At 35.4% G+C, this 14,885-nt stretch overlaps 2 protein-coding genes across 3 annotated transcripts in view; one reads left to right on the top strand and one right to left on the bottom strand.

Annotated features, from left to right (window-relative positions):
* LOC117118052 overlaps positions 1–235 on the bottom strand; it is a 28,649-nt gene extending 28,414 nt beyond the window's left edge. Inside the window, exon 1 of the mRNA XM_033262539.1 lies at positions 88–235. The gene's annotated coding sequence lies outside the window, so the exon portion shown is untranslated. The remainder of the gene's footprint in view (positions 1–87) is intronic.
* Positions 236–3,109: 2,874 nt separating this feature from the next.
* On the top strand, positions 3,110–13,859 carry LOC117118048 (ubiquitin carboxyl-terminal hydrolase isozyme L3-like). Of its 2 annotated transcripts, none has more exons than XM_033262533.1 (7): positions 3,110–3,240; positions 4,104–4,115; positions 5,104–5,226; positions 7,299–7,455; positions 7,869–7,996; positions 10,305–10,433; positions 11,838–13,859. In XM_033262533.1, the coding sequence occupies exons 1-7, from the start codon at positions 3,199–3,201 to the stop codon at positions 11,928–11,930; spliced, it is 684 nt and encodes a 227-aa protein (XP_033118424.1). In that variant the 5' UTR covers positions 3,110–3,198; the 3' UTR covers positions 11,931–13,859. The 2 variants fall into 2 exon arrangements, with proteins under 2 accessions (XP_033118424.1, XP_033118423.1); XM_033262532.1 differs by lacking the exon at positions 10,305–10,433 and adding an exon at positions 10,092–10,226.
* The last annotated feature ends 1,026 nt before the right edge of the window (positions 13,860–14,885 follow it).

Genomic DNA, 14,885 nt, shown 5'->3' with positions numbered 1-14,885 from the left:
AGGTACAATATTTCAGAAACATACATACATCTATGTAACCAATGAATGTAAAGTAAATATAAAACAAAATCAAATGAATATGCTTACCTTTGATGCTTGAGTGTATCAGCTTTAACTGTTTGTTTTATTGTGCAGTTCACTGTAAAACGTTTTCCTTTTTATAGGCCTTAATCCTTATATCTTAACTGCTTCTCCAGGTACTTCTTGGCATATAACACTTGCACTTCCCGTCATATCTATTTCCGTGGCTACTTACTTAGAATCAGTAATATCGTTTTCATATGAGTTATTTGTGGGAAATCCCTAAAACAGTAGACCTGAGCCTCTCGAAGGAGTGCCACATAACACGAAAGTCGGAAAGTATAATGAACCAGTGGCAAGTGGTGGAGTGCGCAGTGAATTAACACACACCGTTCGCCCCTTTCCACAAAAAAACAAAAAAAAACAAAACAAAACAAAAAAAACAAAACAAAACAAAAAAACACGCTTAAGTAGGGCCTAGTTAAAAATCTTATGAAAATCACTTTATTTTGCGAGATAGCACACTCCTTTACCTAATTATCGAGCTCCCCTAGGGTTGGTGCCAGGATTTGCCCAACGGGAGGCCGAGGTCCCCGAAGTGGGGGGAGATGGGGGTGGGGGCGATGCCCGACGAGGGGTCAGATTTCCCCAATTAGGGGAGCCTCCCCTACGGGGCCCTCCCCCTGGCCCTCCTCCTGGCCCTCCTGCTGGCGCCACCCCTGCCCCTCCCTTCATTTCAAGACACCTAGATACGCCTCTGGATTGTAATAATGTAATGGAGAAATGGTTAACAGGATTTCATTTAGGCCCTTGTTATAATACTCGGTATCCTTTATGCAATATCAATGTTATTGATTTGTTAATTTGTTAATGATTTAAATTATTATGTGTTATGCACAAAAGGAGTCCACTCTTATTTTGCGTAAAATAGGTCAACATTTAACAAAATGGGCCCAGATTTTTCATATTTTTCTATTTAGGCCTATATGCAGGTTTTTAGAAAGTGGGTCCACATTATTTGAATTTAAGCGTAAATTTGATCCACTCTAATTTTGTCCCGCACTTTTTGAAAATCCTGTCTACGGCAATGATTAAACTGTAAACGTTGAGAAATAATTTAACCCATGATTCTCATTTCGGCACTAATTTTTATACATCGCACGACTACAACAAATAACATAGCCCAAATTTCCGATCTAAAATACAACCATCAACGCTCCATGTCTGACAGATGTGGTATCTGCTACATGAGTCAGGGGTGGCGCCAGCGGCTCTCCCCCCGTCGGGGAGAGCTGACCCCCCCCCCCCGTCGGGGAGAAAAAGTACAATTCATCGGGGAGAAACAAAAACGATATGTATTTTCTACATATTGGTAGACTATAAAATCGAATAAATACGGTAAGCCTTTGAAACCCCTAAATTGTCAAAATTTTCCGGGGCTTCGCCAACCCACCTCCCCCCACCCCAAGACCATTTTCGGTGCCTTTTAATCGAATCTCGATCACGCCCACTTTGCTTTCGACGGGGAAATCTGACCCCTCGTCGTACGTTTTATCATTTGCGTCCGAATTACGAAAGCGGAATTTATTGCAACGTATTGCACTTAAGTTAACCGCCTTTTGTAACCTTTAGTTATTGTCTGAAGTGTTTTCCCACCTGCAAAACTGAATACAGAGTATTTGCATATATAAATAGTTTGAATAAGTGTGGTACCGGTAACTCATTCGCCCTCCGCGTTATCCGGTGGTTCTTGCTGCCCTTCATGGCAATCTCGGAATTAGTATTAATAAATACTTGACGAAAAGATAAGGTATTGATGGGACGACTCTCATGTCCGATGTTTTAATAGGTAGGCTTAATTACGCAAACCCGTAATTAACGTACGTCAAGAACGTAAAATTCTGAAATTAACGAACTCCGCAACACAAGATGAATAAATTATGACGTCATCCGTTAACGTTAATGTTAACGTCGTGCTATTGACGTACTTCGCGGTTCAAGATGAATACATATGCCGTCATCCGCGCGGCGAAAACTACCTAGTAGTATAGGCCCAGGGCCTAACCATCGGTAGTTCTGTGAGAAGTGTTTACATTTTCTTACTACTGTACTTACTTAATGCTCATCGTTTTAGTTATCTTTAACGGAGGCATGCGGTGTTGGAGCAGAGGCATGATTATGTTTTTAACTTTCTAATTCCAGGAACGTATAATGGTTAATGGTTATTAATTTATAGAGCGCAAAATACAAAAAGTCTCTAAGCGCTATCAGGCAAGTGTAAAGATGGAAAAAACCAGAACCACAAAATAAAAAGAAGTGAGTCGCGTAGGGTTTTCTCCTTAAACGGCAGTGCGTGCAAGCATAAATTAAATGAGCGTATCATCGTGAGTGGGTTTTCCGTATACGATTTAAAACGAAACGGCACTGGGTTTGGTCTGGTTTGGTCTACAACAGGAGCTCATGCTTCGTATAGGTCATAGGTTAACACAATACCTATATTATTATATACATTAATTATTATAAGAAACTTAAATGAATCTTTTGTAGTAGTTCTAAATTACGTTCAAAAATGAATTAATTTCCATAAATCATTTTGAATCATTTTAATCATTACTGTTATTTTTTATTCTGTTATTTTTATTTTTTAATTAAATTAAAGAGCATTTAACATAAAATTAAAACGAATTGTTTCCGTATTATTTTTAACACTAACATTAGATTTGCCCTGTTATTATGCCTCTAAACGGTCTAAAAGACCAATAAGGCCCTACTAATGATCATTTGTTTCACATTTATTATTTTTTTTACAAATAAGACATTCATATTATGTTATAGTCTATATACAACTAATAGATATTTTTATTTGAGACGTAAACAGTATTCTTATTTTAACAATATTTTATAATACAAATATACATTTTAAATTATATAATATACATTAACTATGTATATAACAATAATTTAACGTGGAAATAATATTGACTACAATAATATGATTAACATTTTCAATCTTATAATAAATTTTTATACAGCCGGTGTAATGTATTGACCTAATCTTTGAGTAGGAGGGCGCTATTTATGACAGCCCCGCGGTACGATTTAGGAGGTGCAGCATTTACACACAGTGACACAACTGACGTACAAACAAGTTTAGAAAGTGGGCCTATCAAGTTCATCATGTCTGCAGACCGGTGGTTACCTCTTGAATCAAATCCAGATGTAAGTTCAGTCCATATAAGCCTATTGCTTTCTACCGTTTTGTGATACCTCAACAAGTTACATACCCTCCTTTGGTAAGGCTAGATAGGTAGGGCCTCTCTAGAGAGTCTAGGCCAGGCCTTTTGCATAATTTCAGATGGGCGTAGGGCTAGCCTAGATAGGAGGAGGTACGCATGCCTGGTTGTTTTTGGGAAAGCAATACCGCATAGAACAGTCAGTAGGAAATCCGTGCTGTACGTCATAGCCTAAATTGAAAAAAAATCATACACCTATTTGTATATAGTTGTTTTGTTTGAATTAATTTGTATAATTGCACATTGTTATTAGGGCTAGGTTGGCCAGGCCTATATGACTAGGCCTACATAACTTATGATAAACAGAGACTGGAACTAGGCCCTACATAGAAGCTAGGCCTAGGCCTACGATAGGCCTAATAGCGAGACTAGTATATGAATGAGGGAAAGGGCTAACTTCAGATATTCATAGGCTAGGCCCTAGTAAGTAGAAAGATATCTGTCATACTAGACTAAAAGATACAGGATATGATTTAATATTATAAACATATGATGATGACAGTGCAAAATACTCAAGTCAAGATGGGTTCCCTAGCCTTCTTGCTGATGATGCAATAAAATTCACTGTTTTTTGTAGTTTAGCCTCTAAAATAGCCAAGCAAGAAAAATTAAGATCTTACACCAACAATTTGTTATTGTTTCACAGAGAAATGATACGTGATTATTAATATTAAGATAATAATTTATACAACCAAAAAAATGCAATTAAATGTTCTGTTACCTGCTAAGTAAGTAAGAATAAATTATAAATTATGATGGCTAAACCTTAATATTTATATTCTTTTTCAGGTAATGAACAAAGTAAGTGAGATGCGATGTTTGATCTCCGGCAGATAAGAATATGTTTTTTTTTAACATTGGTTTTTAAGGTTCTATAACATATTTATTTGAATACCCCCCCCCCCTTCAAATAGATGCTTACTTCAGAGCCGTTTACAATACACGCCTTCCTTGAATAGATATTCCAGGTGTTTATTATTTCCTCAGACATTTTTATAGTTAAATTAAAAGTTATGATGTTCACAAAATTATGAGGGTGGGGAAACTTGATAACCACAAAGACAGGTCAGTGAAAAAAATATAAATCTACATTACTTAGCAATCCTATGGCTCAATCTTATTTTGAGCTTAGCACCTCCCACTTATCTTCCCCCCCCCCACCCACACACACACACACACACACACACACCAAGTTGGCGGGGGGGGGGGAACAGAGAGAAGAAAAAAATCTCCAAAACAGATAATTTTTAATTTTATATTATATGTACAAGTGCCAAGTATTTCAAAAACAAAAATCTGAAATACTGTACCAAACCTCACCCTCCACTACTGCTACCCATGTTTTCTCTAGATCCTCTCCCCCCCTCCCCTTCCCCCGTGTATTTAAAAATTGAGGAGGGGTATTGGTAGACATAAGTATAAGTATAGATAGGTTGTTAAATTACAAATTTGCACTATCAGGTCAGTAACCAGGATTATGAACAGGGAGATTTCTATCAAAACTAGGGGGCCAGAGGGATGCCTAGGTATCCTAATGTTGTTCAAGAAAAATATCTGTTTTGGGTTCAGGGTAAAGCCCCATTGGACTTAAGTTGTCTAGCAATTAAAAATAGTCAATTCAATTATTCCAGAGATCTGGGGTGACTGGATTAGTTTATTAGAGGGGGGTTTCAATTCACTCAAAAAATGGATTGACTGAAACATAGCAACTCCTGGTTACTGGCCAGCTAATCATAATATTAATTGTACTCTATGCATGGAAAATGATGGATTAGATTTATTCTACTAGTTTGTTCATAAACTTGGCATGCCTAAAGAATGGGGATTTACGGACATCTACAGTTTGGAATTGCTGGATATGGTACCAAAGCCAGTCGCAGCCGTTCTCATTCTGTTCCCTGTCAATCAAAAGGTAAGTACACTTTCAGTTGATTGGAGGGTTCTAATTCTAATTCAGTTTAGAGTTACTCATCAACAGCTGTTCAGCATCTGGAAAAGGGCAGGGGCTGTGAGATGACCAGTATGCCAGGGTAACCACCTACATGTCTCGAAAGATGTACTGGATTCTTAAAGCCGGTTACTCACTGCGTGCGATGGCAATGCGACGAACGCACTCGAAGACGCGAACCCAACGGACCGTCTTTTTAATGAGGATCCGTTCAGATTGCCACTGACAATCGGCGGACTGCGTTGCGTCGTCTATCGCTCGCCGGAAGCAAATGTGGATTTGTCGTTCGACGGTCGTACGCATGACGACAGAGTGAGTGTATGGCTTTATAGTGCACATGAGCCAATTGTATACACAGTGCCTACAGTTTATAGTCCTATTATCCGACCTCACAACCAGCGCCGATGTTATGGCTGAAGGTTGTGGCACCACTACCTTAACCCTACCCACCTTTTGACTGCATCGTTGACGTCACAATGCCATGTGACACCCTTTCAATATTAAGCAACGCTACTCAAGTGGTAGATACAGCTTAGTGCCCGAACATCTAAGCTACAGCTTTCATATTCTTTTCAACTAAATGTGACTTTGAAATTGATATTATTACTGTATTTGGTAATAAAAAACTTCACTTCTCTATTAATTCCATAGTTATTTTTAATAAAATTTTTGTACCTATATATATCTGCCAAGTAATATATTTAATTAGCTTCTCATCCCTGACAATTTTCTGGTGGAAGAGCATATTACTGAATACTGGAAATATTTATTTATTTATTTATTTATTCTCAGTGGTATATCAAGGGTTGCATCCCCCAGCTCCCTCTGTCTCCCATTAAAAATTTCTGAAGCAAAATAAATTGTGGTCAATTAGTTAAAAAAAACGTTTTCAATTTTCTGACCTAGTATCTTTCTCACTTAATAATCGATCACCCTCATTTAATACTGTAATTGAGCCCCCAATTTAACTTTGCATCCCCAATCAGCACCCTTCAGGCTAAAGGTGCTCCCCCACTCCCATCCCTTCCAATTGGAAATGTCTGAAGCAAAAAAATCAATTTCAAGTAGTTAAAAATCACTTTCAATTTTGTAACTTAGTGTCTTTCTCGATATCATCAATCCCTCTAATGTAGAGTACACGGAGTGTAGTCGCCTTAGCTTGCGCCCCCCACCCCAGACACAACCACATACCAATATGTGTAAGAAAGTGAGTGAAGAAAAAAAAAAGAAGATTGATGGCGACAAAGAGATAAGAATACACTTAATTCGTGAAATTCCGAATTAATTAATTCCTGATGATGACATAATTAATGTCGAAATATTGAATCCCAACACGATGGCGTGCATTTCAATACTTGGAGTAGGCCTCTATGTATTATACTTTCTTATCGTGATATTCCGGTGGCTATTGAGTTGTATTCTCACGAATTATGACAATTATACTTTTCGTGCGTACTCTAAAGCCCTGTCCAGACTATCAAATTTGATTTGACAAAATTATGTGACATGCCTAAATATGGTCATGATGACATCACCTGTCTCTTATACACAGCATATTACTGAATACTGGAAATATTTATTTATTTATTTATTTATTTATTCTCAGTGGTATATCAAGGGTTGCATCCCCCAGCTCCCTCTGTCTCCCATTAAAAATTTCTGAAGCAAAATAAATTGTGGTCAATTAGTTAAAAAAAACGTTTTCAATTTTCTGACCTAGTATCTTTCTCACTTAATAATCGATCACCCTCATTTAATACTGTAATTGAGCCCCCAATTTAACTTTGCATCCCCAATTAGCACCCTTCAGGCTAAGGGTGCTCCCCCACTCCCGTCCCTTCCAATTGAAAATGTCTGAAGCAAAAAAATCGAGGTCAAGTAGTTAAAAATCACTTTCAATTTTGTAATTTAGTGTCTTTCTCGATATCATCAATCCCTCTAATTTAATCATTGAGCCCCCAATCTAACTTTGCACCCCAATCAGCACCCCTCCCCATTTCAAGATTTCTAGATAGGATACTGTAATTTTTTTGCAGTATGAAGAATCCAGTAAAGAAGAACAGGAGAAAATTGACAAGGAAGGCCAAGAAGTGAGCAAAAACCTGATGTTTATTAAACAGACGATCGGCAATGCTTGTGGTACCATAGCTCTACTTCACTCAATCGTCAACAACAGTGATAAAATACAGCTTAGTAAGGCAACTTACAGTATAATTTGTGGTATTTTGAATTCAATTGTAAATAATGCCGTTTGTCGATAGCATTTAAAAAAAAAAAATTAGCAAGATCCACATGTTTAGTGACTTGTTTCCTGTCCTCTGAGTATTAAACAAAATCGCTATATGTCTACTTGCATATAGCAGAGCATGTGGTCCAACAGGAAAGGCATTGGAATATTAATGTATCAACTTTGACATTTAGAAAAGAAGAAAATGTAACCACAAGAGTGATATTGAAATAAAATAACTTTTTATATAGTAAGGTCTTTTGCCAAATTTGTAATGTTTCCTTTAATTAAAGCTGGTATGCAGAATCAACGAAAAGCAAATAATTATGGTTCCTATAAGAGATGAAATTATGTAAGCCTTGAAATTTTTCTTTTTAAGGTGGATACTTGAGTAATTTCATTGAAAAGACAAAGGACATGACACCAGAAGAGAGAGCAAGTTATCTAAAAGAAGACGAGGGCCTCAGTAGCGCACATGAAGAAAGTGCACAAGAAGGACAGACTGAGGTATGTACTGTAGAATCCTTGTTGCAGCATCTTTTATTGTTGGTTCTTTAATTTTATATGCTAATAGGACAGTCTGGTTGCATTTGAGCCTGTGTTTCCTAATATCAATAGAAAAAAAAATGAAAAAAAGTTTGGTGCAGTTAAATGTTTATATTATACTTATTAGAAAATTGTCTGGCCTTTATGTTATTAATTAGGCTTATATAATTAATTGTGAATATATTTAATAAAAAAATAATTACCACTTCACACTAGTAGAGGTTAAGCCAAGCTTGAATGGTAAATATGAAACAGATACATTACAATTTTGTGATAAACTAGGTCCTATCATGCCAATACACAATATTGAGTGTAATGCCATTTTTTTTTTTAATAATCATTACATCTCTGTACTATGAATGGCCTCATATTCTCAACTGTAGCAGTAGCCCTGTCCACATTATCAAGTTTTATGTGATAAATAAATGTGATTTTTTTTCCATATGTGATATATTATAATGCCCATATATGGGCAATATATGATTTTTTTCATATGTGATATATTATAATGCCCATATATTGGCAACATGTGATTTTTTTTTTCATATATGTGGTATATTATAATGCCCATATGTGGGCAACATGTGATTTTTTTCATATATGATATATTATAATGCCCCTATGGGCAACATGTGATTTTTTCATATGTGATCTATTATAATGCCCATATATGGGCAACATGATTTTTTTTCATATATATGATATTTTATAATGCCCATATATGGGGAACATGTGATTCTTTCATATATTTGATATATTATAATGCCCATATATGGGCAACATGTCATTTTTTTCATAGTATAGTACCCATATATGGGAAACATGTGATTTTTTTTCGTATGTGATATAATTTTAATGCCCATATATGGGCAGCATGTAATTTTTGCATGTGATAGAGTGATATAATGCCCATATATGGGCAATTATTTGTTCATATGTGATATATTATAATGCTCATATATGGGCAACAATGTGATTTTTTTTTTCATATATGTGATATATTATAAAGCCCATATATAGGCAACATGTGATTTTCTATTTTTTATATATATGTGATATATTATAATACCCATACAATATATGGGCAACATGTCATTTTATTTCATATATGTGGTATAATACCCATATATGGGCAACATGTGATTTTTTTTCGTATGTGATATAATTATAATGCCCATATATGGGCAACATGCAATTTTTGCATGTGATATACAGTATTATAATGCCCATATATGGGCAATGATTTGTTCATATATGTGATATATTATAATGCCCATATATGGGCAACATGTGATTTTTTTCATATATGTGATATATTATAATTCCCATATATGGGCAACATATGATTTTTTTCATATATGTGAAACCACAGTAGTAAGCTCTATCCACACTATAGAAGCTTCTTTGTAAAAAAACTGTTGCATGCCCTTAAATAGTCATAATGTGCCAATATACGGTCATGATGTGCCAATATACGGTCATGATGTGCCAATATACGGTCATGATGTGAGGTCATCGTCACATGTCAAATAAAATTTGATAGTCTGAACAGGACTTAAGTCACATAAAAGGTGTTAGTGTGAATACAGCTTAACAAGATGATCATGCATCCTATATTATTGATTTGAATTTACAATCCTTTGTATTTGTGTGTTTACTGATTCTTGAGATCTTTGTTTGATAAGATATCATTATGTCCATATATGGCAAAGCACAGATATCTCAGAAAACTTGGTGATGCGAGTAGAGACACACAGATTCTTATTACAACCTATAGTATAGATTTCAATTTGCATTCCTTGGCATTTCCATATCTTTATGTAATGAGTTCTTTATTTGATAAGTTAAAGCTCTAATATGCAGACTATCAAATTTTATTTGACAAAATTATGTGACATGCCTAAATATGGTCATGATGACATCACATCATGACCATATATGGGCACATCATGACTATATATGGGCATACAGTCTAAGAGTTTTTTGTCAAAGAACATTTGATAAGTTTCGAATAAGAGCTTTAGAAATTGCTGGCAAGGTTTAAACGTTCTTACAGCCCCCACCTCGTGAAGAACACACTGAACTGCACTTTTTAGCACTCATTGCTAAAGATGGGCATATTTACGAGATGGACGGCCGTAGACAGTACCCTGTTAATCACGGCCCAACAACTGATGACAGTTTCCTGCAGGTATGTTGATAGCGCCATGGCAACACCCGGTGCATGACCAATTCCCTTTTTTGTTCTACCCCGCCTGTGGGTGTGTAGGCTGTGGATGAGGAGGTAAACTTGCACTTCATTGCCCTGGTGCATAAGGATGGTAGTCTGTATGAAATGGATGGCAGGAAACCTAATCCCATTAACCACGGAAAATGCAGCAACGAAACAGTACTTGAGGTAATTCCTGAAGCAGGCTTAGCATGCTTTACTAAAAAGCGCCCTCTCTTGTGACTAGTTTTCTACCATTCTAATTAGCCTATTTAACACAGACTAACACATCAGATACAGTATATTGACTATATTCCACAATCAACAGAGCTATACAGTATCTAATTCAGAATTTGCAAAAGGATTCATTTGCAGATTTCAATATTTTCCATTATGGAAGTAAAAACTATTTATCTTACAATTAAAATATTTTAAAATACAAATTGATTAATAAAAACTGCATTAACAATTAATAAATAAAATACCAACTTGAATTATTATAGTATTTCTTTAAATATCATCCATTTATTTGGTAATTGCTTAATTAACGTAATAATAATAACATCAATAGACATTTGTAAGGCACCTAATATAGCAAATTGAAACACACTGAGCTATCTATACTATAGAAATTGGCTTTAAAATATCTAAATTGCTCCTTGGTCCTACTTTGTTTTTGAGTGAAAAAATGAGAGTGAAGGCAATTATATGCAAACTGCTATTAACCATTATTAAGTATTCTTTTTAATTTTGTGCTTCCAGAGTGCGCTATTTTCCTGCCTAATTTACTCTTGCTAAATCACAAACTGATTGCTTGCCATGAAAACATTATTTTCTTGCACACTCTGTTTTACATTATGTTATAATACAATAATTCTCAATCAAGATTTAATAGATCATCATCATCATCATCATCATCATCATCGTTGATCATTTTCCTCATTACCAATATCATTATCATCATTATCATCATTGTCATTATCGTCTTCACTATCATCACTAAGTACATAGAGACACTTTTGTAATGTGCTCTACAAATACAGTTATAATCAACATCACCATTATTATCATTGTTCAAGTTTTTGACTTATTAATATAATAATGTTTAGTAACATTAACCTCACAATTTTTATCATCATTAGCCTCATATGGGCTCACCATTATTATTATTATTATTATTCATCTTCATTGTCAGCATCATATGGGCTTTTCGAAATAATTCAATAATGTGATTTTTAATGTTGTTTTTCTGCTTGGGTACTCCTATTGTTTTTATGTGCTTCTTTGTTCATTGTCTTTTAAATACAGTATGTATAATTCAACTACAGTTTTAATTGATAGTTGCAATAAAAGGAATGATTGACTAATGCATTAATTGGCTCATCATTACTAACATCATTATCATCATTGTCCTATGGACTTTTCAATAGCTTTATCTGGATCATCATCATTATCATTTTTATCAATCATAATCATTATCATCACAGTTGATTAGTATCATATGGCCTCAGTATCATTAACATCAACAGCATAACCATCATAATTAAGATTATGAACTGTAATTCCTAAACCATGTGTCTTTCTCTACTGCAGGATGCAGCCGCTGTGTGCATGAAATTTATGAATCGTGACCCAACAGAACTGAGATTCACGCTAATCGCTCTCTCCAAACTCTCGGACTCCTAAGCAGACCAAATTCATTCGCATCTAGTAGCCAATACCATGATGCAGTTTGTTGTTGAGAAAATAAGACCTTTGCTGCTAAGCCTCTCTGAATGTGCATAAGTATGCTAATGTTGTAATCTAGCGTGTCATTGTAACAGCAGAAAAACAGATGCATGATATAAGTTGTACTGCTGCATTCATCCACTTTAATGGATGCATAATTTTGGCCGATCCAGTGCACCTTCTTCAATGGATGTATATTTTGGGCCAAATCATTGTGTCCACAGCTGCATGATTTAGGCCAAATTATTGTGTTCAACGCTGCATAGACTGATCGATTGTGTCATGGATATATGATTGGGCCAACCATTGTGTCCAGTCCACTTTAATTGATTCATGATTTTGGCCGAACTATTGTGTCCACAGCTGCATGATTTAGGCCGAACCGTTGTGTCCACTTTATAGATTTATGATTTAGGCCGAACCATTGTGTCCACTGTAATAGATTCATGATTTAGGTCAAACCATTGTGTCCACTTTAATGGTTTCATGATTTTGGCTGAAACATTGTTTTCATGGCTGCATGATTTAGGCCGAAACATTGTGTCCACTTTGATTCGTAATTTGGGCTAAACCATTGTGTCCATGGCTGCATGATTTAGTCCATATCTGCGTGATTTATGCCAAATATTTGCATTTACTTCAAAGATAATGCTGAGCAAAGAATTAGCGGTGTTCAGCAATTAATGTATTAATTCAGAAATGTGGGTCAATTACAAGTTGTGCATATGTCAGTCTATAATGTCAGTTTTCAGCTACTGTAGTAGTAAATTCTATGTACAGTAAAGCGTATTCCTAGCATTAAACAGGGCTTAATTGGAAATCTTTATTGAGGATGAACCATACTCAACTGAAACTATATGTAAACTGTGTAATGCATGATGCCCTTGTGTGTGATGAAGTAATAGACTGTTATTCTCAAACCAAGCTGTATGAACATCCCTTTTGTCAGATTTTGCTTGGAAAGTTTTATTATAAATAAGTGTATTTTCTTGTAGTATATACACTCACATCATGGTACGAGTTCTCTATATAAACGTCTTCTTTTCGAGTCACTACGTAGCTAGTGTGTATGATCTAGATTACGTACTGTAGTGTGGTAGAAAGATTCGCAGGTAGGATGGATACTTGACATGGGCCGTGACGTGAAGGCTCCTTATGTGGCTGACACTCGCATGGTACAATACAATACAAGGCCATTTCCTATACACTCATTCTGTAGCTCAGTTCTCCATATTATACAATAGCACATTGATACAAATGCAATTCCCTTTTTACAGGTGTTTTCTCTGTAACACTCGCACTATGGTACAAGTCAATTTATAAAACAAAAATATATATATATATTTTAAAGTTTCTTTATTTCTGAGTTATAATAATATTTTGAGTTTCCATACAGCAGTGTCGAGGTACTGTACATCATATATACATATCAAACTAATCATAAACATTGAAACCAAATATTTATGAAAATATCAATTCATGTGTATTTTCTTGAATATATCAAATTGACCTAGCGTACAAGACTCATTTTATCACGACACCTCACATATTAAAAATACACAGTGACCTGATAGAAATATTTGAACTATTTTAAACATGCTACTAATATCTGTAATGTACATTCATGTCAAGTTGATCCATGCTAAGAGTAGGCTTAGCATACACCAAAGTGACAGCAAATTGTAAATCAGTGTAATATTCAGATGTACTATTAATATGCATAAAATGCATTTATTGTTTTATTGCTAGAATGATATGCTGTTGTTCATGTGTTACAAATATGACTCAACATGTTGATGTTACGTGCTTAAAAGCACCAAATGGTTACGATAACGAAGAACTGTGTAGTAATTTAATGTAATGGCAAAATAAAGAGCGGACATCCGATTCATGTTTTGATCGACATTTTAATTCCAGTGATTATGTTTTTAAATTGAACAAGTATCCATGATAAAAGTGTCAACTAAAGAAAAAAAAATCATTGACTCAAGAAACCTCATCATAGGCTAATGGAAAGAAATTTTATCTTCCCATTTATGGATAACATGGAATGTAATTATGCATTCCATTCTGGCCAGCAGAGAGGAAAAGGTTCAAACAAATGGATTTAGTGGAAAAGCTTGATACTCAACTGTGAATGTTAAAAGCAATATCAGGGGCCTGTTTCTACCTCCACAAAATGCTTTGTACAAGTAGGATCCAACAGCCAATCATATGCTTTAGGTTTAAGGAGGTTTAGTTGTATAGGGCTAAATTGATATTTTTACACTATCACAATATCAACTCAAAGAGCTCAATCACCAAATACAGAGGTTTTTATTTGCATAATGCACTATTACAAGTCCAACTATTATTATTATTATTATAAAAATCACTTGCCGGTGGCACAGGGTAGGCCGAGTGTCCTAGGCTATACCCAGCTATTTCAGTGGGTGGGCCAACCCTCCTGTAGGCCTCAACAGTAATTCGCCAAAAAAGTTTTAATACTGATTTTCACAAAACAATAGGGTGATGGATCACCAGTTTGTTGTTTTTGTGGTCGGAAGGTATAATAAACAATTCCATTATAAAAACAAATCACCAAAGTCTCCTGGAATGCTAAATTTTGATGGCAACTGGGATACTCGGCGACTCCCTGATTCAAGCTCTGATTTTTCGCTCCCTCGCAAATTGCTTACCAGGCCCACAATTTAAGAACCGTACTGCCTATGATAAGAATAACGGCTATTAATAATAATAATATGTCGTTCTTATATAGCGCTTCATGCCTTTACAAGGCCTCTAAGCACTTCACATTACTACCCCGGTCATTGGATCAAACACATATGGAACACATTGAACACCAAATTAAATTAGTAAATGAAATTATATTATTCCATAATATTGCAGCTAATAATCAGCGCAGGTTGTGTT

The sequence above is a fragment of the Anneissia japonica genome, unplaced genomic scaffold (genome assembly GCF_011630105.1).
Source record: "Anneissia japonica isolate Jap-2015-1 unplaced genomic scaffold, ASM1163010v1 scaffold287844_len763494_cov143, whole genome shotgun sequence".
Taxonomy (NCBI): Eukaryota; Metazoa; Echinodermata; class Crinoidea; order Comatulida; family Comatulidae; genus Anneissia; species Anneissia japonica.
Note: the sequence above shows the minus strand (reverse complement) of the source record. Positions and strands in the feature narration are given on the sequence as shown.